The sequence below is a fragment of the Phoenix dactylifera genome, chromosome 11, assembly GCF_051530095.1.
Source record: "Phoenix dactylifera cultivar Ajwa chromosome 11, Ajwa_hap1_PhDact_Kaust_v1.1, whole genome shotgun sequence".
Classification (NCBI taxonomy): Eukaryota; Viridiplantae; Streptophyta; class Magnoliopsida; order Arecales; family Arecaceae; genus Phoenix; species Phoenix dactylifera.
Window position 1 is genome coordinate 19,600,320 of NC_143200.1, and position 25,787 is coordinate 19,626,106.

At 36.6% G+C, this 25,787-nt stretch overlaps 2 protein-coding genes across 10 annotated transcripts; both read left to right on the plus strand.

The window, feature by feature from the left end:
* The first annotated feature begins 217 nt into the window (after positions 1-217).
* Positions 218-23,948, plus strand: LOC103724306 (uncharacterized). 9 transcript variants are annotated; one of them, XR_015971248.2, is made up of 3 exons: positions 218-1,328; positions 1,460-1,549; positions 23,823-23,948. XR_015971248.2 is itself a non-coding variant. In XM_026800481.4 (3 exons), exon 3 carries the CDS (start codon positions 777-779, stop codon positions 1,308-1,310), a length of 534 nt encoding a protein of 177 aa, XP_026656282.2. In that variant the 5' UTR covers positions 219-533; positions 625-672; positions 772-776; the 3' UTR covers positions 1,311-21,376. The 9 variants fall into 9 exon arrangements, 6 of the variants coding, with proteins under 6 accessions (XP_088563241.1, XP_026656282.2, XP_088563242.1 ...); XR_015971247.2 differs by lacking the exon at positions 23,823-23,948 and adding an exon at positions 21,578-21,873; XM_026800481.4 differs by lacking the exon at positions 23,823-23,948 and having other exon boundaries at positions 219-533; positions 625-672; positions 772-21,376.
* Positions 23,939-24,451, plus strand: LOC148700699 (uncharacterized). The gene has a single exon (XM_088707117.2). It carries the CDS (start codon positions 24,094-24,096, stop codon positions 24,331-24,333), a length of 240 nt encoding a protein of 79 aa, XP_088563243.1. The 5' UTR covers positions 23,939-24,093; the 3' UTR covers positions 24,334-24,451.
* The last annotated feature ends 1,336 nt before the right edge of the window (positions 24,452-25,787 follow it).

Below are 25,787 nucleotides of genomic sequence, written 5' to 3' on the forward strand. Positions count from 1 at the left end.
CGAAAGCCAGCACCTCCCTTACTAAGATGACAATTTCGCCCTTCCTTACGTCTCTCTCTTGATTCTTTATTTGTTGTCATTTGATGTTCTATGAAGGGTAATTTGGGAAAAGGCAGGGAGCGGGATCGGGTTGTGTCTTTGGCGCAAGAGAATGATTGATGATTCACCTTATTTCGCGACATCAATCGCTGCATGGCGTGATGTCCGCTTCAAGATCTGTGTATGACGCGATCCAACGGTTGGTATTGTAAGAGAAGACTGATCATACTTTCGCGCTAGATACAACCCGAGCCCCACAGCTGGCATGCTATGTACGGGGGTGAAGGAAGCCGCGGAGGACGCCAGAGGCGGCAAAGAGAAAGAGAGTAAAAAGCGTGGAGTGACGATGAAGGGGAGAGAGCTTGTGAGTAGTTGAGGCGGTTTCGGTTCGCCTATGATTCGCGTGGCGTGCGAACAAGCGCTTTGCTTTCCATTATATATAGGCCCTCGGCCCTAACCGCAGACGACACGCCCCGCCGCAGCACCCATTCGAGGTAAGAACACCAAAGGAAAAAAGAAGAAGAAAGATTTCTTCTATTTCTGCATCGAAAGATTTTTTTTCTATAATTTCTTCTTTCTTAGCAGATTTCAGAGCAATTTGTGGAGTTCTCATCGAGTTGTTCCTTTTATGCAGTCAGTAATTGCACGCAAGCATCGATTTGAGTTCCATCTTGTATGTCTTCATTTAGAAACATTGCTTACGAATTTTAGCTTCGAATTCTGTTTTTAAAGGAGACATGGATCGAGAGAGCAAGAAGAGAGGGAGAGAGGAGCCGGTGGTGGTGGTGATGGTGGCGCCGGAGAAAGAGATGGGAATCGTTGGAGGGACCGCGGTGGAGGCGGAGATAAGGAGGAAGGAGGGGAAGATGCAGGAGATATCGGAGTCATCGTCGTCGGACGTGACATTCGAGGTGGGCGATATCTTCGAGATCTCCGACGTGTACCGCCCGCCGGGGCTGTTCGAGTTCCCGTGGCACAAGGAGGAGGACGGAGGACTGATCGCGGCGGCGGCCGCGGCGGCGGAGGAGGAGGAGTCGGACGGCCGGGATCTCCGCGACGTGTTCTTCTCGTCGCTCGTCGACGGGTGCTCTGCCGCCATCGGCTTCCCCGGCGACCGCCTCTCGCCGCCGCTGGGGCCGATCGCGTTCCCCGTGGATGGCGAAGAGGGATCCTGGCCGTCCGATGGGGACGCCGACAGCGTGGATTGCATCTGGAGCACCGTGCTCCACCAGCCGCTGACCACCGTGTACAGAAAGCGCTCCAGCGCTTGACAAAACAAACAAGAGAAGGCCATCTTCTTTTCCGCCTCTTTCCAATTTTCTGTTTGCTTTTTTTTTTTTTGAATCCCTCTTTAGTTAGAATCTTAGCCGTTTAGTTGTTGTTATAAAGTTGGTAATAGTTGTTTAAATTTTCAAAACAGGGGCATTTGACTTAGCCGCAGAATCTTTTATTTCGCAAAAGTTCAAGAATCTTGTAGAAAAATATTTGGACTCTGTGACTACTTGGGATGGTAAGTATTTAAAATTTTTGACATATAAACATTGCCATGTTTTTTGATTGAATGAATCATTTCCATATTAGGCAGCATCATGCTTCATACATGTACACATAACATACGGCTCCATATTAATTTTTTAAACCCATAAGTTTCCACGCTTGTAAGAAGTTGTTAATCATGTTGGTAGACTGTGGTCGGATGCATGTATGGCTTGCATGAGTAGAGAACAGATGTTACATCATGCTTTCATCAATGGAATGTATGATGACATGATTTTTATGTAAAATATTTTCAAAACATATCCCTTTATTGATTAAGTTATTTTATTTATGAGAATGAGCAATTTAGAAAATGAAAAATGCAACTTGGATCCATGAGGACATTTTTTCCCTTTAATCAAGAGTTAAATTGAATATCGATTGTTGGAATTTTTTGTTAATAATTATTTAGCATGTCAAATAAATTTTTTCTTTCTGTTAGTTGAGCAATTTTTTCTACTACTAGACTTCAAGATATGTCACTCTGCTTGTGATCCATCAAGCATAATGAAAAATATATGTTCTTGTGCGAGGAAGCTTGATAAGTTCTTCCATGGTAGTAATTATGATGGCATATTGATCACCTAGATGAATAATACCATGTATCTAATAATTATTTAGATGTTAATGCATTTCTTGGGTTATTAAGACTGCAAGCCAAACTGTTTAGTTAGGTTGTTTCACGAGTTTTTGTCTATCATTATTAGTGTGCTTAACAAAAAAAACTTTTTTCCTTTTGCTGTAAGCCAAATCTAGTATCCAGAGAAAAAAATGACATCTTATTGCTTCAAATATGGTGCTGAGTGACATTGAAAATGGCACTTCATGAATGTTCCAATCCTACATAAATCAAATCGACCCCATGTGAATTGAAAGTATCCTCTAATACCATATTATATGGAGAATGTCATGGGTAATGTACTGGTGCTCTTTTAGCATCGCTAATTTTCTAAAAGCAAGTAGTGATAATAGCTAATTAGTGTCTTTTTTGGGTCTTGCAATGGACTCTCTATTGGAGTTTTTAACTTATAAAAAAAATAAATTTTATAAAATAAAAACCAATCTTATCGTCTATATGATAATTATTTTAAAGTTGTAAAAACTCTTTTTTTTTGGGTCCCACATGCAAGTCTTCTTGCTTAAATAAATTTTCTAAATCGGCCTTTATGAGATTGGGCTGGTCGTGTGCCGGGCTCAGCTCAGCCAGCCATGCTATGCTCATCCAAGTCAAGCCTTTTATTTAAAATTTTGATTTATTATTTTTATTACAATAGCAATTTCTAGATGCACTTGATTACATCATCCCTCAACTAAATTGTAGGTCTCTAACTAGGGCTACAAGCAGATTATATAGATTGACCTACTTTCGATTTAGATTTGGACTGCAATTAATTTGATCTAATCCAAATTGAAGTTACTTGGATTATGTTTGAATAAAAAATATTCACCTGTATTAAATATAAATTGTATTTGGATGTCTAAGTTTTCATTCCAAACGTAAACAAGCCAAACCAATCCAAGAGTTCTACACTGTATAGCTCGAAACCCTTCTTGGACGTCAAAAATTTTTAGTCATTAATATGTTCTATTGATTAGAATTTATATATGGATATCAATCAACTCTGATACAGAATAGGTTGCTGACAGTATCCACATGTTGCTTAGTATTGGACTTCTAAACAGTATATTTATGATATAATAAGATAATCAATTCATACATATTTATTTTGATTTATGATTGGATTTGTTTTTGATCCAATTTGGCCCCAAAAATTTGATGGATTGATAAATCAAACATCCAACTTCATTCAATCCAAACCAAATGGGAACGATTCAAATATGAATTTAGTTTTGAGTTGCGTCTATTGCTTCTCTTGACCTAGCCATGAAATGGCTTAGGCTTAGCTAATGGGAACACTCTTTGACTCAGAGTATTGTGAAGTTGTATGATCTAATTAGGCTTGTTTGGCAGAGCTTTTGGAGGGCCAAAAAGTACTTTCTGGCCCTCCAAAAATATTTTTAGATGAAATAGGTTGTTTAGTAAAAATTTCGGAAAGTTGTTTTAGCTTTACAGAAAGCTAAAAATAGCTTTTTGGGAAAAGCTCCATTTTGGAGCTTTTTCGGAAAAACACTTTTAGGCCCCGTCAGAAAGCTGTTTTGAGTTATAATATTTTTTTTCTTTTCTAACCAAAATACCCGTAATAAAATATAACAATTACACAAAATGTCCCTTTATTATCATGAAAATTTGCAGGAGTTTCAACAAAAAATATAATATTATATTATACTATAAATATTTTATAATCATGAAAATATTTTATAGCTTTATTATTGTATTATACTATAAATATAATATTATATTCATTATATTATAATACATTATACATTATGTTAAATAATTTAATATCATGTTATATTATGAAAAATTAATTTATGCTAATAATTATAATATTTTATACCTTTATTATTGTATTATACTATAAATACAATATTATATTATATTACATTACATTAATATGTTATGTTAAATTATTTAATATTATGTTATATTATGAAAAATTAATTTACGCGAATAATTATAATATTTTATATCTTTATTATTGTATTATACTATAAATATAATATAATATTACATTTTATCATAATACATTAATATGTTATATTAAATCATTTAGTATGTTATGTTAAACAATTTAATATTATGAAAAATTAATTTATGTTAATAATTATAATATTTTATTACTTTATTATTGTATTATACTATAAATATAATATTATGTTATATTATATCATAATACATTGATATGTCATGTTAAATAATATAATATTATATTAAGTTATTATGCTATGGTATACAATACTATATTACTATATTATAATAATATTATATTACATTACAATAATATTATACTATATCATATATTTATGCATTAATACATATTATTTTTTATTATGTTCTATTGTATGATATTATGCAATATCCTTTATGGTAATTTTGTCATACCAAAAGTATTTTCTCAGTTTGTTTATTAAACATATGTTAAAATTCTACAACACTTTAGAAATGTAGTTACCAACAATAAATAGCTTTTTATAAATTCTCTACTTCTAAAAATTTTACTTCTAAGAGCTCTACTACCAGCAGCTCTGCCAAATAAGATCTTAATTATTGAAAGGGATGAGTTCATGCTTTTTTTTTTTTGTTTAGACCATATATACCTTGGCGCATATTTGACTACAGAATAAATTCATAAGGAATAGGATTTAACTTATTCAGGTACTATCAAAGTGATAAGTGCATGAAGTATATTGGACTTTGCGATGATTAGGAACTTGTCTTCAGGATGAAATTGCCCTCTTCTTTTTATTTTTTGCAGAGAGAGGATGGGGCAAAAAAAGTATTTTGAGAAGACAACTTTTCTCTGTTCCATGGTATAAATCTCTTTCATCAAAATGAGAAGATAGAATTATATCATTGAGACATTGACCGCCTACTCATATTCCTCCCATAGTATAAGCCTATCCTGGGTGCCAATTTTGGGTATTTGGTAGGATGCTCTCACTTTGGGGAGATATCTTCTACTTGCTTTCCAACCAAATGCACTATCATATTTTCTATATATAATTATAATAACCTAGTCAGTTTGAAAATGTCATTGTGTAGACCTAGAATAGGATTAAAGACTCTCTTAAGCAGACATAATTGTGCCGGTAGAAAAAAAAAAGAGCCTAGAAAAAGAAACTAATTGAAAGTAAAGAAATCTTTGTGCAAAATTTGATTTATAAAAGCATCCCGGCGAAAACAGTGTCATTCATGTGAGTATCAATAGCTTAAAAAATCATATTTGATATTTTTATTATCTCTAGCGAAGGACCCCTACAAATGCTTCTTACAAGTTACAACTTTTCATAATTGTAGACTTTCAAAGTTTGTAAAATATAAGCGATCTCCGTGATCCAACAATCTAATTTTAGAGCTGAAGATGAGCTAGAAAAAAAATCAACCACTATTTTTTTTATGCGGTTTACCAGCATTGTAACTTTTATTCATTATTTTCCGGTCAAAGACCATTATTTGAGGCTGATAAATATCCTATTGAACTTCGTTTGCAACTTGACTAAGGATGAATCTTATGGGCATTCTTAATTGACAAAATGATTAGATACACTTAAACAATCTATTAATATAATAGTAAAAAAAACTAGTCTTGTTTTGTTTTTTTCTTGGAATTGGTACATATTTAGATTTTTTTTTTGGTACAATGGCGGCTCACACGGGTGTGAATGTGGCCAACAAAATTAAAAAAAAATGAAAGAGTACATAAGGGCTCAAGCAATGACACATAGTTTGCCAAGATAAAACTTTCAGAGTGGTGAGCTGCAAAGGAGGCAACCCAGTCTATGGCTCTGTTTGCCTCTCTGTATACATATGTGTCCTGATGGAAGCTGCACTCCCCTAGTAGTCTGTGGATGTCGTGGAGCAGCGACCTCTCCCCAACAGCACATTCCTGACCCGGACCCACTCGATCACCGTGGAAGAGTCCCCCTCGAGGAGGATGCGATCCGCACCCAGCACCAGCCTCGCATAGGTAATGCCCTCCTATGCAGCTCTAAGCTCGGCGCATACAACAGACATATCGAAGATCCGTCGACACCCCACCGCCACTAGTCTAGCGTCATGGTCTCTGATAACAATTTCACACCTCCACAACTTCCTCCCTCGCCCACACTGTCGTCAAAGTTTATCTTGAGAAAGCCAGAGGTGGGGGGTGTTGCCCAAGGTGACAACCCAAGAGGGGGGGGTGAATTGGGTTTTCTAAAAATTATGTTCCCTAATTTTTACTTTGAATTGAATGCAGCGGAATGATAAGATGTTATTTACTTAAGCTCTAGGCAATTACAAGTAAAGCTGTGGAAAATTAAGCTAGAGCAATTATACTATGGCTTTAGGGTGCAATTGATCTAAAATTAACTTATAGTTGTATGATCAATTTCAATCTATGTGTATGGTAAGAATGGAGTGGAAGCTAAGCAAATTCTAAACAATCACTTATAACTCTATAGAGAACAAAGCTAAAGATATTACACAATCAAGTATGAATGTAAGGCATGAAATACAAGAGATAAGGCATCACAAACACAAAAATGTATAGTGGTTCGGTGCACCCCAGCACCTACATCCACTCCCCAAGATCTCTTGGAAATTTTACTATAATCCTCCAGATTACAGCCGGTTGTTTTACAAGCTCACAACCCAACTTGTTGTTTTGCGAGATCACAACAAACTCGGTCGGTTTTCACAGGCTCACCGACTAGAACCAACCGATTGTTTTCACGGGCTCACAATCCAGCCTAGTTGGTTTTTCCCGGTCCACCAACCACAACCTTACACCGTTGGTTTTTCCTTTGGCTCACCAACAAACCTTAACCCCTTGATTCAATCCCTTGATTGAATCAAGTTACAAGATATTAGACTAAGAATTTAAAGCAAATACAAGTTTCTTAAATAAGCAAATATAGCAAATATAAACAAGTAGAGTAAAGCGAAGAATCCCTCAAACAAATTTGTAGATGAAGGAACTCGGCTTCTTCTTTACTTGACCCTCTTCTGATTTGGCATGAGGTAGAGGATCACTGAGGCAGCACACAGTTGGAGAGAAAGCTTTGGGATTCACTTGGATGCTCTTCTTCTCTCTATTTTGCTTTGAATGGCCCTTTTGTGCTTTTGGGGGGTTTTTCTTGAAATCTCTTTAAAATCTCTTCCCTAAGTGTTCTCTCCTACTTCCATCACTTCTTTCCTAGCTCTCCCCTTGATTTTATAGCTTTGGATGGCGTGGGAACAAAGATCTAGCCGTTAGAGACAAAAATAGAGCCGTTGGAGTTGAAAAAAAAAACTAGCCGTTATGCCTCCCAGCGTGTTAGAGTCGACTCGGTTAAAGTAGGAGTCAACTCGAGCACTGTAGCACTGAAAATCAACTCTCTGTTTTTTGTCTGTTTGCAGTCCTAGAGTCGACCTGCAGTCTCGGAGTCGATCTCGGAGTCGACTCGAGCACTGTAGCACTGAAAATCAACTCTCTGTTTTTTTTGTCTGTTCTCAGTTGGAATCGACTCGTAAAGTTCCGGAGTCGACTCGAGTACTGTTCCTTAAAACTCCAGAGTGCTAGAGTCGACTCTGAACTTCCAGGAGTCGACTCGAGGACTATTCTTTTGAATCTTTCTTTGAATTTGCTCCTCCAACTTGAATTCTTTGAACTTGAAACTTGGGCCAATAAAGTGTAGCTTTCTTCCAACTTTTCTTGAGAGCTTTTGAGGCCTTCTTGTATTTTTCCAACTTACTATGTTCCTTGCAAAACAAATTATCTTTCTTCTTGCAATACAAACATTAGTATTTATACTTCAAGGTTTTGTGATCATCAAAATCAATCTTTAAATCAATCTTTGGGTCATCAGTCTCTCCCTTTTTGATGATGACAAAACTTGGAGTATATGCAATATAAAATATATTGTGTTCTAAAAGTAATGCATAGCTAAGTTGTTTGAAGTAGAAAATATATATCTTTAAAATATACTTCATGATAATGCTTTAGATTTAATCAACTTAACATAATCAACACATAAAGCATTATGAGCATATACTTAGATATTTCTTCTCCTTTTTGACAACATCAAAAAGATAGTGAAACATTAAGCACAAAGATAAGAATACTCAAATATTTCTTTTTCTTATTGTACTCTGATTTGCATGTCAAATTATTGCAAGAATATGAATCATATAACTTAAGGCAATAATGTTAGAAAAAGATTAATGAGCATAGATCAGAGCCAATTATAATGAGAACACATCGAATGTGGTTCCAAAGATAGTTTTCAAATCAAATGTAGGTGGAATCTTTCTCAAGTTAATTCAAGAAGTACCAAGAATGATATTCAAAGAAAGCACGAATGGAAATCTAACCCTTCTTTAATAATAAGTATGAAAGCTTGTTCATTTAAGATCTTTTACCCAATATATTAAGTATTTTAGCAACATGAGAGCAATTGAACTAATTTCAAGAGTATAAGAACAAAACCTTTTTTAAAAATATATATATATAACATCATGTTGGATCATTAATTTTTAATGGCTTCAAAGTTCTTTCATAATAAAAAAAATATTGTGGCATACATATCAAAATATGAATTCATGAAATTTATGATATATCTTATAGCATACATAAAATGCAAAGCTTTGAAAGTTCTTTTAGAGTTCTTTTAAAGACTTTCTTTTATTCTTTTAAAAATAAGCACAATTTGATACATAAAAATATGAATTGGCACAAAATTGAAGTTCTAAAGAGCAAGCCAATTAGGACTCATTAGTGAATTCCAAAATAGATTTTCTGAAAGATACTCAAGAAAATTCAACACATTATTCTCCCCCTTTTTCATTAAGCTAGAGGCTCTTAAGATCAACTGTTTGAATTGCAATTTGGTTCATGATTTATGCATAAGATATATTAACCAAATAACAAGCCTCATGGTGTATCATAAAGATTTTTATATTTAAATTTCAGATGATACCTATTGGAGGATATTAGGATCACTTCTCATTTAGTATTCTTTCTCTCTTCTTTAGTTATGGATTTATGTAATTAAGTTCCATATGATCTTTCCTCCTAAAAATTTTCTTTCTCCCCCTTAATTGAACATTCCATTTAGGAGTTTAGAATTTGAAGATAATTTTCAATAAAATATTCAAATTGTCAATCTGGAAAGTATATGTTCTATAAGTTTCAACATATTTTCATAAGACTCAAGGTTTGAGATAAGACAACCTTTATAGAACTCATCTCAAGGTATAAGCTTATTATATAACTAAAGTAAGTTATGCAATATAAGGAGGTTCATCAAAATCAATCCATAAAATATAAAAGATATGCATCATATGATGGTGGCTTTTGAATAAGATGTAAAATCTTGATATGTCTAAGCTCCCCCTCAAAAGATGCATTCTTCTTTAATTATTCTTTTCTTTTTGTTGAATTTCAGATTTTAATGATAAGCGTAAATAAAAACAGAAATTCTATGATATCAAGAATGTAGAGTGATCTAGATTTATTCAAAATTTATAGCAATCAGTCTTTTTAATCCTTCAAGAACAAGTTATGCTTCCTCTAAATATTTGAGAAAATGTATAGAAATATTAATCAGAAAATGATTCATTTGAAGCTCAATTTCTTTAAAAAGCATTTACATTTTTTTTTCTTTTAAGAATCATTTGAGTGAGCTGAAATGTTTCTAGACTTAAGATCATTCACTCTTTTTTAAAAATATATATATTTTTTGATGGAAATCTTTAATAATGTAGGGAAAAAAAAACATATAGATGATCATTGAGGTATATATTTATAAAACTCAATTTCTTTATCATAGTTTTTCAGCAATGTATACATGAATCACAATAAATCTTTTTAATATAAAAAAAATCATATATTTAAAAATATTTGCTTATAATCAAGATCATTGAAAGACACATCATCTAGACCAATATTAGTACACTTTAAATATAAGAAATGGTATGTTTCAGATGCGTATCGGGGCAAATAATCAAGACATCAAAATTATTCTATTTTTCTTACACTGTAGTTTTTATCTAGAAATCATATTGAGTTTAGGCTTTTATATAAAATCAGATTCTGAACTTCATAAAGATTTTTAAGAAGGCTTTCAAAGTTGTAATTTGAGACATGTATCTTCCACATTGTAGCTCATCTTAAATCATTATGATTGAAAATACATATTTCAAACATATTAGAGTATTTTCAGAATCTTTGTATTTAATGTTGAATTTTAGTACGAATTAGAACATTGTGTATCAAAGTTAGGCAAGTTGAAGGATGAAACAAAGTCAATTCATTTTTCTTAAATAGAGATATCCTTCTCTTCTTCTTTTTACAAATTTATTCAACTTTCAGATTTCAAAGATGATAGTGAACGATAAATCTGAAATTTCTTTTTAATAATACAAAAAGAAGTTTATGTAGTATTTCAAATATTTAATCAAATTATCCAAGCATGGAGCATTACAAAATATTGAGAATCCATAATTCAAAAATATTATGCCACATGCAAAATATATTATGTGTTGAGTCATGTAAAAATATTAAGAATAAGCATGTCAAGGATCAAAATTAATTCTTTTCAAATAAACTTTCCCTATTTAAATATAATCTTGCACTGATTTCATCCTTAAGGTGTGTTTCGAAGTGATTAAAACTTGACTTGATTCTTCTTATATACTTTCATTTACTTTGTCATTCATTTCCTCCTTTTTGAATTTCTTTTCTTAACCAATTAACGAACATTTTGATATTGTTTTTCGTTTTTACTTTCTTATGCTCTATACTCTATTTGCTCCCTATCCGGTGGAGTTGGAAGGGGCACGAGGTACTATCACTAGCCTCCCTCTTGTGCCGTCCCTAATATACCCTACACCGAATAGTTGGGTCAAATAGTGCCGGGTACTACCACTAGCCTCCCCATTGGCACCATTCCTATGATGAGCAATATAGAAAGGTTAAAATGTTCACTTCAAACTCTCCCTGTTTAAGTGTAATTAATTACGGATTTTACACCTTCCAAAAGAATGCTCACACAAGTCTCACAAATGTGTCGAATATATTATGCTTGTTTTGCTTTTTCTTAAGATCGGAGTATTTGCCTTTACTTAGATTTTACTTCTCTTGAATAATGTTCATTTTCTTTTCTTTATCTCTCTCTCTTTTTGTTATTCTCAAGTAATTTACATGAAAGAGCAGAATAAAGAAATAATCTTATGTATCATATAGATGTATATCAGCAAACAACATTTTCATTATGCTCAAGGATTCATAACTTCTCATAAGTTATTTTAAATCAAAATTTTAAGCATAAACTTGTGTATTTCATGGTTATGACATAGGCAAAGATATATTTTAGTTTGGACAAACTATGAAATAATTTCTAAAAGCATAAGTCAATCAATACATATATAGACATGATATCAAGAAATTAATAATTAAAGACTTTAATCATGCCATAATAAGATTTAAGTTATTGACTTTGCTCAGTTAATTTATGAGAGAGGTATCTAAAATTGCCGATTCATTCTGCATTCTTCAGTCAAATACCTACTAGATTTCTTATGTGTAAACTTTTGGCTGAAGAAGGTCCCCTTTCTTGTTTGCATATGAATGTTTATTGTATCTTATGTGGAGGTGTCCTTCAAGCTGAAATCTCTCATTTTCTTGCTTAAGGATTGTGCATTATTAACAAAATCTTTTTCTTTCTTGAAGGAAAGTTATTAGTTTCTTCAAGATACAAAACATTCATATAACATATTTTTTAACTAGATGACTCAACATAAGATATGACAATAATTGAATGTTGAGTCACTTTACTCAAGAGATTGCCTAAATATAAGCAAGCACATGTCACTTGAACTAAAGAGATAGTTTCATTAACCAAGATGGTTCAAGGACAAGCATGTGAGGCAATAGGAAGATTCATCAAGATCAAATCAATTTCTTGTTTTCAGAATCAATTTAGCTTAGATTCTATTTGCTTAAGATAATTATCAATAAGATATGCTAGCTAATTTTTAATCAATTTATCTTAAACAGTTGTTTCTATCAAAATTCAGATTATGATTCATTTGTTATCAATAAAATATGATTCATTAGAGTTAGATTGAAGTCTTGCACAAGGGCACATAATGAGCATACAATCTGGTCTACTAGCTGTATGATAAAATAATTATTCTATCATGCTTCAATACAGCTTTAAAATAATAGATCTACTTTGCTCATCCTTTTCAAATTCTACAAGATGGGGTCATAGACATACCTTCTTCATGCCAATCCTCTATAAGAGTTTTCTTGTAGACTAACTTTAGTCAATGAAGATTTTCTTTCTTGTTTGTCTTAATTTGGAGTTCGAAAGAAAATGTTAATTCATTCATTATACATATTTCAAACTCACTTTGCATTAGCTTAGTAAAATCTCCGTATAAATCTTCATTAGTAGAACCAAAAATGATGCCATCAATGTATGCTTTGAGCAAGCAAGATATCACAAATTCTTCTTTTTAATGTATAGATTTATCATTCTTACTTTTTATCAAAAAGTTACTCAAGCTTTTATATATCATGCTTTTGATGCTTGTTTCAAATCACATATTGCTTTATCATATTTGTAATGAGTGTTTTCAAATAAGGTGGTTATTTTACATAGATCTTTTCTAAAGAAATAACCACATAGTAGTGCATTCTACACATTCATTTGACAGAATATAAAGCTCATAAAGCAAGCAAATGATAATGGTGATCTTTACTTCTAATCATGTAAAAATTTCATCAAGATCTATTTCATCTTTTCTTGATTTAGTCTTTTAGTAGTCATCAATTTTTCTTCATTAAGTGCATTTCTGAAAAACTCAATTTGGTTCTAATTATTAACAAGTTTTCAGATTGTTATATGTAAAAGATTAACCATATACATATATAATTTGATTTTAGTATCTTGATATTAAATTATTAGTCTCATAAAGAATAAAATGAATTGATATTTCTACAACTAGAATCTTTTCATTGAATGTTCTATATGCATTGCTTGATGAATGATATCCAAAGATAGAAATATCTTTATCAGATTTGGCATTATTTTCAAAAGACCATATCAAGCATAACATATACTACTGAAAAATATGAAAGATATGCAATAGATCATTTTCTATTTTTCAGAAGATCAAATGGAGTTTTCATCAAAAATAGATCTAATAGAAACCATATATATGACAAGCAATAATGATAGCTTTTAACAAAAAATCATTTAAGTAGATGACTATCATACAACATTGCCTTTTTCATTTTTTTAAGGATTCTATTAATCCTATTTTACTTATGGTGTTCTTGGTGCAGAAACAATTGTATTCAATATTATTTTCTGTGCACAACTTAATACAAAATTGGTTTTCAAAACTATGCCATGATACTTCTTTATTTTCATAGTTTGCAAACCTTTTTCATTTGAACCCTTTTTGTGAGTTTGTGCCAATGTAGAAAATATTTCAACTTGAGTCCCAAGAACAAAATTAATGTAAGCTTATGAAAACTTAGTGATGGAAACAACATCTTTAGATTTAGAAATTGATTTTTGTTTGTTTCCTTAGTTAACATGCATAGCAAACTTTGACCTTTCAGAAGATAATCTAAGTAAGCCAATGGCAAGGTCTTTTGAGATTAAGTACATACTAGCATGAGTTGATTTTTTATGCCAAAGATGGTTTCTTTAATCTTGGTATTCATAGTGCATATATTCAAAGGCATACTAAGTACAATTTTCATATCTATGATCAATAAACAATAATGCCATGGATAAAAACTCTCAATCAAGCATATAAAGAATTCATAGAGTTATTCTTAATAAATTGATTAATCATTTAGCAACTTATCCAATAGTGAGTAAAGCATACTATAAAATGAAGTGATTTGATTATATTTTTAAAAGTATTTTCTATATCACAAAATTGATCAATACTTGCAATTCATATTTTAATCAAATACTAAAGCAAAAATAATGATGAGATGCAAGGGTTACTGATTTCATTATTATTATTTTTTAATTACTTTTCATAAGTATATTTTAAGTTTTATTTTTTGACGTGTGTCTAGAACACCCATTTGTATGAAAGTTCTATTTGTTTCATGGGTATCTTGGCATACCTACATCTACATCCTCATATTTTCATTTTGGGTACCCAAGCTTGCTTGGGTCCTTGAGAGTTAGGACATATAGTTCCTTTTGGAACCCAAATTTGTTTAATTGTAATAACTTTACCACTTGATTTAATTATGTTAGAACGATAGGTAAAGTTGTTATGCCCATTTTTTTTATGTTTGAAATAAATTATCTTATTTAATGGTTTGCTTGGTAAATCGATAACCTTTTTCTCTAGAGATTTATTGTTAAGTAAGAGAGTCAAGCCAAGTTTTGATTTATCATAAGCAACATATTGGCTTTCAAACATCATTTTTAATCTTTCTGAACTTACAGTGAATTTATTAATAAAAAATTTTAATTGGTTAATTTCTTTACTTAAGTTTTGATTTTCTTTAATTAAACTCTGATTTTTTTGAATCAATTGTTCTAAATTTAACCTTAAGCTTTCATTTTCAGAATTTAGTTTATCTTGTATTTCATCACTAGAATTTCTTTTTTTTGAAATTTTCAGATTTAGTTTCTTAAGATTTTTATTCTTCATAGCTAATTTTCTACATTCACTATACAAATCATGAAAAACATTTAATAATTCATCATAAGGGAATTCTTCTTGAAAATCATTTGATGTAAAGTAGATTCAGATTTTACCTTATCTTCTTGTGCCATAAAGCACAAGTTAGTTACCTCTTGTAGTTCTTTGGAGCTAATATCATCATTGTTGCTCCTAGCTTTCATTTTCTTGCTTGACTCTTCCTTGGTCAAGGCTTTCTTCCTTTTTATCTCTTTCTTTCTTTCTTCTTGCTTCCTCTTCTTCTTTGTCTTTAGGAAGCTTTTGAATTTTTTTGTTGTTCTTTCTTCCTTGAGTCGTCTCGGGTTTACTTGGAGTCGACTCGACTGACTTGAGAGTCGACTCGAGATATGCGGGAGACGTCTCGTTCTCAGAGGCCTAAAAATGATTCTCTGTCTTTTGAACTGTTCTGCCTCGGAGTCGACTCGGCTAACTTGGGGGTCGACTCTGAAATACTTGGAGTCGACTCGTTCACAGGATCTCCAAGACTGAGTCTCTGCCTTTCAGACTGTTTTTCTCTAGGAGTTGACTCGGACAAACTGGGAGTCGACTCGGCTAATATGGAAGATTCTGCAGTCTCATTGTTAGTATGCAATTGAAGCACATGTGAGCTAATCTGAGATTTATCATAAATATTTCTTAAAGTATCCCAGATTTCTTTAGCAGATAAGCATGCAGAAATCTTATGAAATATAGATTCATGGATAGCACAATATAGAATATTCATAGCATTAGCATTCAATTGTGCTAAGTCTTTTTCATTGGCAGCTTGAGAGTGTGTGTGAAGATTATTTATTATGATATTCCATAAATCATAGTTTTGTGATTGAATAAAAATGGGCATGCATGCTTTCCAATGTGTGTAGTTTATGCCATTAAATAGTGGAGGTCTATCAATTAATTGTCCCTCTCCTAGAAAACTATTTATTTGAGTTGTCATGATCTTTGGCTCTTGATCGTAAGATCAACAATTAATTTTAGAGCGCCTGCTCTGATACCACTTGTTGCCCAAGGTGACAACCCAAGAGGGGGGGTGAATTGGGTTTTCTAAAAATTATGTTCCCTAATTTTTACTTTGAATTGAATACAGCGGAATGATAAGATGTTATTTACTTAAGCTCTAGGCAATTACAAGTAAAGCAGTGGAAAATTAAGCTAGAGCAATTATACTATGGCTTTAGGGTGCAATTGATCTAAAATTAACTTATAGTTGTATGATCAATTTCAATCTATGTGTATGGTAAGAATGGAGTGGAAGCTAAGCAAATTCTAAACAATCACTTATAACTCTATAGAGAACAAAGCTAAAGATATTACACCATCAAGTATGAATGTAAGGTATGAAATACAAGAGATAAGGCATCACAAACACAAAGATGTATAGTGGTTCGGTGCACCCCAGCACCTACATCCACTCCTCAAGATCTCTTGGAAATTTCACTATAATCCTCCAGATTACAGCCGGTTGTTTTACAAGCTCACAACCCAACTTGTTGTTTTACGAGATCACAACGAACTCGGTCGGTTTTCACAGGCTCACCGACTAGAACCAACCGATTGTTTTCACGGGCTCACAATCCAACCCAGTTGGTTTTCTCCAGTCCACCAACCACAACCTTACACCATTGGTTTTTCCTTTGGCTCACCAACAAACCTTAACCCCTTGATTCAATCCCTTGATTGAATCAAGTTACAAGATATTAGACTAAGAATTTAAAGCAAATACAAGCTTCTTAGCAAATATAGCAAATATAAACAAGTAAAGTAAAGAGAAGAAGCCCTCAAAAAATTTGTAGATGAAGGAACTCGGCTTCTTCTTTACTTGACCCTCTTCTGATTTGGCATGAGGTAGAGGATCACTGAGGCAGCACACAGTTGGAGAGGAAGCTTTGGGATTCACTTGGATGCTCTTCTTCTCTCTATTTTTCTTTGAATGACCCTTTTGTGCTTTTGGAGGGTTTTTCTTGAAATCTCTTTAAAATCTCTTCCCTAAGTGTTCTCTCCTACTTCCATCACTTCTTTTCTAGCTCTCCCCTTGATTTTATAGCTTTGGATGGCGTGGAAAAAAAGATCTAGCCGTTAGAGACAAAAATAGAGCCGTTGGAGTTGAGAAAAAAAACTAGCCGTTATGCCTCCCAGCGTGTTAGAGTCGACTCAGCTAAAGTAGGAGTCAACTCGAGCACTGTAGCACTGAAAATCAACTCTCTGTTTTTTGTCTGTTTGCAGTCCTGGAGTCGACCTGCAGTCTCGAAGTCGATCTCGGAGTCGACTCGAGCACTGTAGCACTGAAAATCAACTCTTTGTTTTTTTTGTCTGTTCTCAGTCGGAGTCGACTCGTAAAGTTCCGGAGTCGACTCGAGTACTGTTCCTTGAAACTCCAGAGTGCCAGAGTCGACTCTGAACTTCCAGGAGTCGACTCGAGGACTATTCTTTTGAATCTTTCTTTGAATTTGCTCCTCCAACTTGAATCCTTTGAACTTGAAACTTGGGCCAATAAAGTGTAGCTTTCTTCCAACTTTTCTTGAGAGCTTTTGAGGCCTTCTTGTATTTTTCCAACTTGCTATGTTCCTTGCAAAACAAATTATCTTTCTTCTTGCAACACAAACATTAGTATTTATACTTCAAGATTTTGTGATCATCAAAATCAATCTTTAAATCAATCTTTGGGTCATCAGGGGGTACCCAGAAAACAAGCACAGTCCTGGATGCTACAAGAGTAAAATGAGGGCTTCAGATTTTTCTAGCCAACCCAATAGGCGATGTCTCAGTAGTGCTGAGAGTCTCCGCCGCATGCAGTAGAGCTCTATCCGCCACCACTCTCGGATGAGAGCTGCCATCCTCGAAGACCCGGGCATTCCTATCCAGCCAATAGTGATAGGCTAGATAGGCAGCATATGTCCCCCTCTCCTCAAGCCCGGGTCCCTGCACCGAAGCTTCCCGGAAGCATAGAAAGTTCTCAATAGACACCCATCCCTGCCGCTGGTCGGGATGGGCCAAGGCACACTCTCAAATTTGACTGGCCCACAGACACTCGATGAAAGCATGGTAGATAGACTCCACCTCCGAGCATACCATACAGACTGAAGGGATCCTCACTCTCCACCGCACCAGCACGCCTCTAGTAGGCAAACACCCCCAAGTCATCTTCCAGAGGAACAGAGCTATACGGGGATGGATGCGCATCCTCCATCAATCTACCGAGCTAGAGGTCTCCCGACCATCCCAGATAAGTTTCGGACTCGCACCACAAACCTCCCGGTCATACTCCAGACTCTCATATCCATTATCTCCGCTATAGGGATCGGCAAAGATAGGACCCGCTCAGCGAGCTGCTTCCCAAACATCTGCCTTATGTGGGCCTCGTCCCACCTCTGCTCCCCCGAAGTGAACAAATCACTGACTCTACGTCCCTCCAACCAGCCGTGGTTGATCCGGATGGGCCAGCCCTGCAGTGGAACCTCGGATAGCTACATGTACTCCAGAATGTTGATTGCTCTACCGTTCCCGATCTCCCATCTGATCGCCAGTATCATCACCGGGGTGCGGGCACATATCTCTCTCCGGATGAAGGAGCATCCTCGACCAATGCAAAAGGCTGACGGATCTACCGAGTTCCCATACTTTGCCCTCAATAGAGAATCCTAGAGACTCTCGGCTCTAGAAAAAATCGAGCTGTCAATTTGGTTGCAAGTATCTTTCGACGCTCAATCTAAAATTTTAAGTTTTGTACATGAAGTGTTTTCAGAGTTGATGATAAAATGTACATGACCTTGAGATTGTAATGTCCGGGCCCAATACAGACCGGGCCCAATACTGTAGGGCCCAGTTGAATAGTATTGGGCCAGGGAGGGGTTAGCAGGCCACACTGGCCCAAGATGGCAATAATCTCCCGCCTGAGGGCTGAAAAGACAAGACCACCAGATGGCCAACGGAAAAACCCCCACAGGCATGCAAAACAGGAGCCCGCCACCTCCTCCCCCCTCGGCAAATGAGCTGTGAGCTGGCCTGAGGAGGAGGGGCAGCTGGTGGCTCCCGGAGCAGTGAGGAATGAGAGAACGCCAACTCTCCTTTGGGGTCAAGTCATAAGCCCTGTATTTAAAACCCCTGAGATTTGCTAACCCCGAATTGAATGTACCCTCCCTAAACCTCTAACCCTCTGGATCTACTGCACCAGAGAGCCAAGCCTTGGAGCTGGAGGCGGAAGGGACCCTGCAGCCCTAGGAGAGGAAGGAGGGAGTTTGCCGAGACGGAGATACTGCCCAACTCCAGTCAACCGAATCAAGGTAAGGCTCTGTAAGTAGGTCTCTAGGCAAGGACAGGGTGGAGGTACCCCTCTGTGTGGTATTCTCCCCCTCTGTTTCACTGATGAAACAGAGGGGAGGAGACTGGCACAGAGAGGAGGAGACCGGCACGGGAGAGAAAAACAGGAGGAGGGCCGCGGGCCGGACCCACGGACTGCGGGCCGGACCAACAGGCCGCGGGCCGGCCTGAGAACGGCCCAAGCCGAGCCCAACGCCACCCGGGCCGAGCCCAGCCGGACTCGGCCTGCGGGTGACAGGCCCCGGCCATGGCTACCCTAGGGCTAAGGGGCAGCCAAGGGCCGCCGGGTCTGACGTGCCGGTGACCAACGCGGCCTCAAGGCCGCCAGCCCCAGCCGAGCCCCACCTCTCCGCCGGCCGAGAGGTGGTGGCGCGACTTCCACAAGAAAAAGGGGGAAAAAGGGAGAAGAAGAAAACGGAAGAGGAAGAAGAACAAAAAAAGGGGGGGGGGGGGGTACTTACCTCGATGGTCGGAGCCGATGAAGTCCTCCCGGAGGAGATCGGCCTCGATCCCACCTCCTAGCTCTTCTCCTCTCCTCCGGCACCACTTCGGAGAAGAGGGAAGAGCCGGCCTCCCACCGCCGCCGCCCCGAAAGGGAAGCACCACTCCGGGCTGGTGGATCGGGAGCCTCGCCTCCCCGGCCGCCTGCGAGAGGAGGGGAAGAACCGGAAGGCGGCGAGGGAAGAAGGAGAAAGGCACCGGGAGAGGAGGAGGCCGGGGAGGGTTCGGTGAAGGCGGAAGGAGGGGGGGGGCGGCGGATGGGAGATGGAGAGGCCGAAGAAGGGAGAGGGGCGCGCGAAAGAGGCGGAAGCCTCTGGAACCCCCTGGAAAGGACCCTTAACGGGTCTGCCTAGCGGGTCGGATCCGAGTCCGGATCCGAAACCCGTTAGGCCTAAATTCTTTAATTCGATTTGGGTGAATCCGATGAAGGATTGATTCAAGCCCAATCGAGTTAAACGGGTCAATTAAGCCTAATTGGTGTTGAATCTGAACCCAATCAAGCCTGAATGAACCCAAATTAAGTAGATTGGGCTAAATCCAAACCCAAAAAGAACTGAACCGAGCCCAATTGAATGAAATGGGTTAAATTAAGCCCAATTGAGCTGGGTCTGAACCCCATTTATGCAATAGTAATCCCAGCAGGCCCAATTAATTTTAAATTAGGCCCAGTCCAAGCTAATTAAATTGACAGAGGGCCTAATTGGCTGAAAGAGGATGGGCTTAGTCTTAAATCAGGCCCAACCCTATCATTAAAAGCCCAATTAACCATATGGACCCAAATGGCTTTAAATGAACACCAAAGGCTTCAAATTGGCTAAATTAAAATGGGCTAAGATCCTTGGTTGGGACCCAAGCAAGTCCATGATAAGATAAACCAAATTCTATAATAAATAGAGAATAATATGATTCCTATAATGTGGTTTTAGGAATCAACGATTTGCCACCAGGACTTTGGATAACGAATTGCTGTAAGTAATCTGTCTTAATCTTATCGTAGATCTTGTATTACATTTTATAAGATGAACCAGTATTTTTCATACAATTTGAATTGTATACATGATTTGTGAAGAAAGTAAGTAATCTGTCTTAATCTTATCGTAGATCTTGTATTACATTTTATAAGATGAACCAGTATTTTTCATACAATTTGAATTGTATATATGATTTGTGAAGAAAGTAAGTAATCTGTCTTAATCTTATCATAGATCTTGTATTACGTTTTATAAGATGAACCAGTGTTTTCATACAATTTGAATTGAATACATGATTTGTGAAGAAAGTAAGTAATCTATTTTAATCTTATTGTGGATCATGTTACTATGTTTGTAAGTTTTTAAAGTGTTATTCATGCATGATATGTTATGATGGATAAGTAACTTGCATGATCTCATTATCTATGGCCATGTATGCACCATGATTATGCTGATATTTTAATCATGCATGCAAGTTGGTATAATGAAATACTATCTAGCCAAGAGGCACTATAATGGGCTCAAAGATGCTACTGATCGAATGCAACTGAGCTGGCCTTGCTAGTGGCCGAGAATAACTTCGCTGGCCTTGCTAGTGGCCGAGAATGACTAGCTGGCCCCGCCAGTGGCCGAATGGACTTCGCAGTAGCATCCGAGAGAATGGACCACGGCATGCCGAGGGCACGGTTTCATATGCATATTTTATGAAAATTTTTGTGATTTGCACTACTGCTTTGTTTAAATTGCATACATATTATGCCATGATGATTATTAGATAAATATGCATGTCAACTTCTCAAAACCTGATTTACATGTTTAGCCTACTAGTTGATCCGGTAGGATTATGCAGGATTACTTACTGAGCTGTGTAGCTCACGTCTGTTTATGCTTCGTTTTCTTTCAGATCCTCACCAGTGATCGCCATCAGATATGTTTTTATTTTGTTACAGAGCTTCGTTATTTTTGGAGAAGCTTATATACTTTTGTACATTTGAATAGCATAGAAGTTCTGTATTTTTGGTATCAAACTTCAAGGTTGTACTGCAAAACTTTTAATATATATATATAAGTTTGAATCCTTTTGGCTATCTGTTACCCCTGTATGAGGCTGTGTGCTACTGTGGGCGATAGTCGGCAATAGCACGGCCGTGTCACGGATCCGGGTCCGGGGCGTGACAGAGATTATGGAGGTGTATTAGACCTAATGCCCAAGGCTTGTAGGCCTTGCATACGGATAAGCTTAGGTGCCTTTGTACCAGCCCCGCCCCACCCCCCCCAAAGTGCAAACTAGGAACCCACGCGGTTCCCGTGAGAGGGTCCGCGATCCCCACATGCTTGCCATCTTGACATGCCTACCATGGTGCCTCGCACGTCACCTCACGCCTTGGCACATACCTCCACTCTGCGCCGCCTCCAGCTAGACTCAACCTAGTATAAGAAGAACCGTTGATTCACACTGGCTATTGTGGTCAGTGCGCGAAGCTACCATGCCGAATTATGAATGAACGCATCTAAATTAGAATCTAAGTCAGTGAAGTGGAATTCGTCCTGCACTGCTTGGTATGACAGTAGTGTTTCACAATTTGAAATGCACTATGTATGGGAGCACCACTGAAGCGCCACTCTTCCATCCACTCCTGAAATGGCACTAGAGTGGTATTGTAACCACTCATGATTTCATCCACTCATGATTTCATTTTTTCCGTTGAAGTATTATGCCTATTTCCGTATCAGTAAATCATGAGAGCTTTAAATTTGCCTTGGTGTGTTTCAGTAATACAAATGCAGCAAATCAGAGAAAATCAAATTTGCAGGTGAAGCGGTTGACAAATGGGAGCATGATAGTTTACATCATGCAGGATACTATGTCATCTGTGTGACATCATGTACGTTAGAGGGAAATATAATATCAAGGATTTCTTTCTGACTGAGGGAAAGGACATTTATAAGACGTGACAAACCACTTTTTTTAACTAGATCTGTCAGTGGAGCGCAGTCTCTCCACCGATTTCTCCAGAGTTGAACAAAGCCTGGCTTGGTAATAGCATTCTAAATCTGATCAGCTCTTTTTTGCTATTGCAATGGTGGTAGCGGAAGAGATCCTCCCACCAAGTTGAGATCACTAACTAGGGCTTTCAGCGTGGAATTTTGCTCATCTGTTTATTCCATATTTAGGAGTGGAAGTCTTTTCTAAAAAGTGAATCTTCTCATCCAAAGAGGTATGTTTGGTTATCGAGGATTGCAAAATCTAATACTTCGGCATGTTGGATGCATTCAAATCCTATTAACCAAAAAAACGAATAGTTAGCCGAAGAAGGGCTTGAATCAGCTTTTTGTCCGATGCCAAAATCTTTGCATAGGATATACACTAGAAAGATATGAGCTATATGAAAAATAAAATTTAATTTGCTAATTATTGGAAAGTCTTTAAAATATTTTTACTTAATAAAAAAAGTCTTGATTTTAAATATTCTTTTAAATTTAGTATTTTGCTTCTTTTCTTAAAATGCCCTTCAATATTGTTATTTCATTTTTCTAACCTCATGATAATTAGCGAGAAGTTTTTGTCTTTATTATAAATCCCGTGGAGCTAACAATTTTGATACCTATTTACTGGTATATAATCCATCATAATTTGCTTTCAACCATGGCAAAATAAATCCTCCAAAGTTCTCATTCACTCTAGAGGCAAAAAAGAATATAAAAATTGGAGGCCTCAAATGGATTTATACATAGAAATCAATGGTTTGATAACTTTCCTAGAAAGTTTATGGATATGTTTGATAAGGGCATAAGACATGCTTAAGCTGCATGATTACCAAAAGATCTTCCTTCATCATTAAGGAACTGAGGGACAATACATTAAGAAAGAAGCCTTAAACAACTGGCAAACAAAATGTATTTTAGAGTTTAGCAGGGCCTTTTTTACCTCCTGAACAGAGACCTGGTCGTGCCCTAGACACCAAACCAGCAGCTAGGGGAAAATAATAATAAAATAACATAGAAATTTCACACTGACATTTTCCCCTTGAAGCTAGAAACAAAAGGGAAAATAATAAAATAACATAGAATTTTCACACGGATATTTTGCTCTTTTTGAGTTAAAAAGGAAGCTATGTAACTCTTTTATGACTCTCTCAATATTTCAGCATCACCATATCACTGTCAAGAAGCAAAATGGCATTTCCCTCAGCCCGGGGTGCAAAGAGCCTGTGAGGTCCACTTTGACGGTCCACAGTTCTCTTAGCTCTTAAGCAAACGCCTCACCCCTATCGAACCGCCTTCTATTGGTGACCACGCATGACTTCGCTTTATATTATATATATGGTATGAGAGCGGGCACTCCAAGCAAATCCAAGCAAAGACGTCTTTTTTTCCCTCTGTTCTATAGAAGAAGGAAGGAGAAACAAGCTTCAAGCAATGGCCATGGAGACTATGTGGAGTGATGGCTATGGAGGTGAAGCCTTGTACTGCGTGATTGTCATTTGTTTATCTATCGTATCTTGGATCATATTTGCCAGAGTGGATGATCCCGAGGCCTCTCGGAAGCGTCGTCGGAGGCAGGGGAGGCCGGTGTTCATCGGGGCTACCGGTTTTTGTGACGGCACCGGCAGTGGCTGTGATGGGGGCTATGGAATTTGTGATACTTGTGTTTCTTAAGTACTTTGTGGAGGAGAGTGCGAGTGTTTGATGTGAGTTTCTCTCATGTATGTCCTCTGTATGAAAGAAAAATAAGAGGGGATAACTGAATGTATGATACGAAGCTTTTGATTGGCTATGCTCTCTCTTCTCTCTCATCTTGATTTTTTTTTATACATATTGCTAACCGTTTGTTGGTAAATTGCTATCAAACTTTTATTGTGAAAAGGGTACCAAAGGTTTTATTTGTTACGAGCTTTCTATGTGGTTGAACACAGAGAACCAGGAAATAGGTATGTGAGATGGGAAATGGGAACTGATTACTTTTAAGGAATGGTTATGATAAGTAGAATTCAAGGGGGAAAAAGCAACGGAAATACGGAATCCAGCAGAGAGTATTAGCTGCCTTCTGAAGTTCTCACTTTTGGGCGCTTTATTCTACTTTTTTTTTTTGGGTAAAACAAGTATTCTATTCTTTTTCAGCGCATGGTGTTCCAATGGATCGCCATGACGATAAAGATATGTGCAGAACATGCAGCTCGTAATACAGTATAGATTTTTAATTTTTTTTTAAAAAAAATACCATTGATTTTGCAAATGAAGTGGTATCCCAGCCAGTATCCCCCTCCTCAAAAAAGAAGGAAAAAAAAAAAGGAGGAAGGAATCAAATAACAGTCAAAACAAAGACAAGGTGTCAGATTTCCCAAAATGCTTTAGTTAACGAGCCGACATGGATAGGATTGTTGACTGCAGTACACCGCCGGCCAAAACTATCCCTGGGGCGGCACGACGTCTTCACGAGGTTGAGTGGAGGCTAGGCCGGCCTCTTGTACTCCAAGTTGGGCTCAGGACAGCTTTTGGCCTGGCCCAGCCTATTTCATCTGCAGCTCTACTGTTCTTTGGGCTCAGTTGAAAGGTTAGTTGGGGTTGGGCCAAGCCTCCCCCATCAAACCAATCGACGACATGGTCTACAACAAGTCAACAATGCCGGTGGCTGGTTCTACGCTTCTGCCCTGACAGCTACCTCAGGACCAACATTTCTATGGCACGGATGGTGAAGTTGAGTAGATTGATCTATTGGCTGACATATGGATGAAAATAGATCGGATAATATCAAACTAATAATTATATCCATATCTAAATCCGAAAAAAAAAAAAGAAGATATGAATAGATAACTATCGATTCGTATCTGAATATCCGAAACCTATTCAATTTTATATAATAGTCATGAACTTTTAAGAAAATAAATGACCATATTAATATGCTATTAATTTAATTTATCATCCACTTAGTAATATCATTGATTCTGTGATCATAAAGTTTAGTTATCCAATTTATATCCGTATTTATATCCATACTTTCGATATTTGATTTGTATCTATTTAAAATAAATATGGATATGATTTTTTGGATATGACTAACATCCGTATCTGTATTCGTCAAACAAATTAAATATGAAAATTGATATGCTAGT